Genomic DNA, 5,349 nt, shown 5'->3' with positions numbered 1-5,349 from the left:
TCGAAAAAAACTGTAACAGAAGGATTTTAGCGTAAAATTAAAATGTTTACATTTCAAATAATTAAACCTGTTACATTCACCCCTTCTGGATTCCGCGATAATCCACAGTGGACTCCAAACAACAATTAACTAGTACAAGTTTCAAATGACTCATTTATCAGTTCAACTTGTGAGTTACCTGCTAACAGGTTAGGGAAAACTCAAGGGTGATCAGTCCTTAATTTCCCTTAGAACAATATGATGCCTTGTACACCATAGCATTACCTGACCTTTACATTTAACTTTTAAGCCCCCAATGTCTTTTCATAACAGATAACAAAAAAAAAACAAGTTTACTCTTCAAAATAGAGAGAGAAATGACCCAGATCTTCTCTTTAAGTGGCTTCCCACCCCATGAATAAAAGGAGGTTTCTGAACCATTGATTCGATTAGTCTGTTCACTTTCCTAACAGCTCTGCCTGCTCGTGTTCTAATGCCCTGAGCGTAAGCTGGAACTGGGGCTTGTGTAACAGTCTCATCTGGAATGTGAGCAATACGGTTATCCTGGTCAGCAGTCAGAACGCTTATTGTTGAGCGCTTATTTATTTTAAATACGAGTGGTAGTTTTATTGTATATCGCGTATAGCGCAGAAAATTTGTTGCAAATTCAGAAATATGAGAGAATACACGGTTGCTGTTACAGAACACGTGCACGAGCATACCGCATCATAGGTAAGGAGAGAGCTCGGACACAGACTCACACAAGAACAGGTATGTGTGGTAATGCTGATCTTTTGTTAAAGGAATAGTCTACTCATTTTCAATATTAAACTATGTTATTACCTTAACTAAAAATTGTTGATACATCCCTCTATCATCTGTGTGTGTGCACATAAGCGCTGGAGCGCGCTGCGACACTTCGATAGCATTTAGCTCAGCCCCATTCATTCAATGGTCTCAAACAGAGATAAATTTAGAAGTGACCAAACACATCAACGTTTTTCCTATTTAAGACGAGTAGTTATACGAGCAAGTTTGGTGGTACAAAATAAAACGTATCGCTTTTCTAAGCGGATTTAAAAGAGGAACTATATTGAATGGCGTAATAGCACTTATGGGAGTACTTTGACTCGGCGCAGTAACACCCTTCCTCTCCCATTATGAGTGGCAGAAGGGGAGCGGACTTTTCAGGCGAGTCGAAGTACTCCCAAAAGTGCTATTACGCCATACAAAATAGTTCCTCTTTTAAATCCGCTTAGAAAAGCGCTACGTTTTATTTTGTACCACCAAACTTGCTCGTACTAGCTGCTTGACCACCTTCAAAAGTGCATAACTCACATGTAAAAATCATTAAATAATTCCATAAATTTTTCTTAGTATAAAAAAGCTTTTTATTTTATTAACTTTTTCTTATTGCACTTTAATTGTAAAGATGTTCCTACAATTAAAAACAACTAGTTTGATATTTATATTCCCTTGTCATTTTTGAACTATACTAGAATCCTCCGCCTCTCCCCGCTGTAAAAAAAAGTAACTTTTACTCTGAGTAAAGTTAAAATGACTTACTTTTTACTTTTACTTGAGTAGATTTTTAGACCAGTAACTTTACTTTTACTTAAGTAAAATATTATTAAAGTAACTTTACTTTTACTTGAGTACAATATTTTTTTACTTTTTCAACCTCTGTGTATAACTAACAGTGGTTTTGCAAATATTGACTCTGAGGAGTCAACGTTGCCTTGGCATCATGTGTTTGTTTGAAAGTTTGAATACACATACAGACTGTGAGGGAGCTTCTTGCTAAAGAATTGCTACATGATGTTTTAATACACACACACAAATTGTGGGGAAGAATATTTTGCCAGGCCACCTTTAAAGGGACATTCCACTTTTTTTGAAAATTTCCTATTTAAAACTTGACTCTTCTGTCGGAACCGATGGTGTTGTGGGCAAGTGCTCCGACATATGGTGCAGTCGCACTTTCGGCGACCCGAGTTCGAATCCCAGCTCGAGGTCCTTTGCCGATCCCGTACCCCTCTCTCTCCACCCTATACTTTCCTGTCCTCTTCTACACTACTATCTATCTAATAAAGGCATAAAATGGCCCAAAAACATAACTTTAAAAAAAAAAAAAAAAAAAACTTGACTCTTCTGTAGTTACATCGTGTACTAAGACCGACAGAAAATTAAGAGTTGTGATTTTCTAGGCAGATATGGCTATGAACTATACTCTCATTCTGGCGTAATAATCAAGAACTTTGCTGCTGTAACATGGCTGCAGCAGGCGTAGTGATATTATGCACTGCCCAAAAATAGTCCCCTGCTATTGAAAGTTACCAAGGGGACTATTTTCGGGCAGTGCGTAATATCACTACGCCTGCTGCAGCCATGTTACATCAGTAAAGTCACAGATTATTACACAAGTTTGAGATTATAGTTCCTAGCCATATCTGCCTAGAAAATCGCAACTTTTAATTTTCTGTTAACTCTAGGGGAGCTGGAAAATGTACATATTTTCAAAAAAAGTGGAATGTCCCTTTAATACACAGCTTTACACATAGTAAATCAAAGTCCCACATCAAGATTTGGTTGGTCAGGATCTTGTGACCTGGGGCACCAAATGGGATTGTTAGCCATATCTCCCTAGGATGACAGGAGTACAGATTATGCTCGACATTCTTTACTTTGGTACATTTTATCTTAAAGTAACAGAAATTTGAAAGTTAAATATTTAAAATCCGGTACACTCCTCATCTCAATTTCAATTTAGGCTTTAAAAGCAACAGGTTGACAAAACAACACCCAACAATGACCAGCTTGCTACACCAGCAATACCAGCTAAAACCAAGCTGGGAGACCAGCTAAAACCAGCTCACCAGCTTATGCTGGTCTTATCTGGATTTTTCAGTAGGGAAGATACACCTGGGGAGACGATCAACAGAAAAACCAATCAACAAAAGAAATACACTGGACTTCAAACCAGAGACAGGAAACCAGAAACCAAATGCAAACTGGGCAAATGTCCCTCAAGGATCCATCGCTGCTGAGCTGGGTTTGTAAAGGATTTTTAAAATTATTACAAAATAAAAAGACTTGATGAATCTTCATAAAATACAAGACACTGTCCTGATCCTTTTGTAATTTATATAAAGTTTGTAGTGAGCATGTCAGCTTTGTTTAACTGGTTTAGGTGTTTCACTAAAACTTGATCTAAAGAGGTAGCACTCAGTGTCAGGACATCCTTGTCATTTTAGCATAATTTATTGTGATTGGTCTGCAGCAGACACTGCTGTTCAACCCATGTGAAGATCTTCATGGTTGGCAATATAAACAGTGATGCAGTTCCCAGTGGAAGTCATATTTACAGAAGATCACAGACTTTAATTGTTCTGTGTGCATGTTGTGCAAAAAAGTGTGTTTTTGTTTGCTGGAAATTTCTCTTAATTATTTACGAGGAGCTTCTAATAGAGGTAAGGAGTAATTTGTTCATATTAATCTTTTACTGTACTGTAGTTACTCAGTCTATTTGAACTTCATTTATATTGTACACACGTTTGTTTAAAGAGACATTGTTTTTGTTCTTGTTTGCGATCCAGATCAAATTCATTTTGTTTAAGTCAAAAAATGTTGAAAACAAATTCGACTGGATCTCTGCAGTGTCGTCTACCTATTATATTGGCAGTCGCTGGTCTCATCTCCCTGACTTTTATGTTTTTATGGACTTCACCTCAAAACTTCTGTCTACCTCAACAACTTTCATTTAAGCCAAACTCCGGTGGACACCACGTAGTGAACAACAACTCACTTGATGAAGCAGTGGTTGACAAACCGATTCTTTTGCTATGGGTCTATCCTGAAAACTACAGATTCGATCTGAATATCTGTAAAACTGTTTACAACATTGACGGCTGTCACCTGACGGATAATAGATCTCTCTACAGCAACACGGATGCTGTGCTGCTTTTTCATAAAGCTATTCGACTGCACACACTTCCTCCATCTCCTCGCCCTCCATTTCAAAAGTGGATATGGATGAATGTTGAATCGCCAACTAACACATGGAAAACACCAGGAATTGAAAATCTGTTCAATCTGACTCTCAGTTATAGAGAGGACTCTGACATTCCTGTCCGGTCACGACTGACCAGCAGAAAGATCCCAGATGAGAATTTTGAAATTCCCAAAAAAGAAAAACTCATCTGTTGGGTTGTTAGTAACAATGCAGACAGAACAGGTGTTGGCACCAGAAACAATTACTATAAGGAACTAAGCAAGCACGTCTACGTACACGTGTATGGAAAAGCTTATGGAACGTTCCTGGATTATAAAGACTACTTTCCCACCATAGCCAGCTGTAAATTTTATCTTTCCTTTGAGAACTCCATTCACAAAGACTACATCACTGAGAAGTTTAATGGACCTCTGGCAGTAGGTACTGTACCTGTGGTTCTGGGACCTCCCCGAAAAAACTATGAAAAGTTTGTACCGGGTGACTCCTTCATTCATGTGGATGACTTTCCAGATGCAAAGTCACTAGCAGAATATCTTCAGCGTCTGGACAAGGATGATGAAGCGTATCGCAGGTACTTTAACTGGAGGAGACATTTCTCCACTCGACCTCATTTAATATTGAAGAACCAAGAGTTTGTTCTGGCTATTTGTACGGCCTGTGATTATGTAGGAAGACACAAAGAATATAAAGTAGCTCATGATATCTATAAATGGTATTTCAACTAATGTCATCTCAGATTTTACTGTTACGGGTATTTTGATCATTTATCACTGCTAATGTATGTTAATATATCATAGTTTTTGATATATCCTTATATGAATTATCTTCAGCACTGTGGTCTTCGGGTCAAACATTAATATTTTGTTTTGAAGCACTTTAATATTGTAAAACAAACTAATCAGATTTTTGCATATTTCATAATTTGGGTACATGCAGTCTTCTTTAATGAGTCTTCTGTTTTTCTGTATATATATTAACATATTTGCACATCAACTGTGTAATGTTATATATAATATAATGTAATATAATATAACATTACACAGTTGATGTGCAAATACGTTAATGGCACAATTAGACAGTCTGTGTAAATAAACATAAATGTTAACCTAAATAAAGTTTCTGCCAATATGTCCATATTTTAACTTTTTTCATATTTGTGCACATTGCTCAGCACAATATATAGGCTACACAGATATTGGGTGCACGACGCCCCTGGATGGATTGACAGTAAAAAGTAACATTAAAAGCATTTAAGTAATGTTACCATAACTTTCCAAATACACATTGTTGTCAGTTTTTTGTCAAAACACAAAAGCACTACTAGTAGGATTTTAATTGAAGATCCTAAAAACATATAT

At 37.0% G+C, this 5,349-nt stretch overlaps 1 protein-coding gene across 1 annotated transcript; it reads left to right on the top strand.

Moving 5' to 3' along the window:
- Positions 1–3,579: 3,579 nt before the first annotated feature.
- LOC135729973 (4-galactosyl-N-acetylglucosaminide 3-alpha-L-fucosyltransferase 9-like) lies at positions 3,580–4,973 on the top strand. The gene has a single exon (XM_065247876.1). The coding sequence runs from the start codon at positions 3,604–3,606 to the stop codon at positions 4,714–4,716; it is 1,113 nt and encodes a 370-aa protein (XP_065103948.1). The 5' UTR covers positions 3,580–3,603; the 3' UTR covers positions 4,717–4,973.
- Positions 4,974–5,349: the final 376 nt, after the last annotated feature.

Source organism: Paramisgurnus dabryanus, chromosome 11 (genome assembly GCF_030506205.2).
Source record: "Paramisgurnus dabryanus chromosome 11, PD_genome_1.1, whole genome shotgun sequence".
NCBI lineage: Eukaryota > Metazoa > Chordata > Actinopteri > Cypriniformes > Cobitidae > Paramisgurnus > Paramisgurnus dabryanus.
Note: the sequence above shows the minus strand (reverse complement) of the source record. Positions and strands in the feature narration are given on the sequence as shown.

Bases quoted from the DNA above. Each gene is read 5' to 3' on its own strand.
- LOC135729973 (XM_065247876.1), top strand. From the start codon at position 3,604: ATGTTGAAAACAAATTCGACTGGATCTCTGCAGTGTCGTCTACCTATT.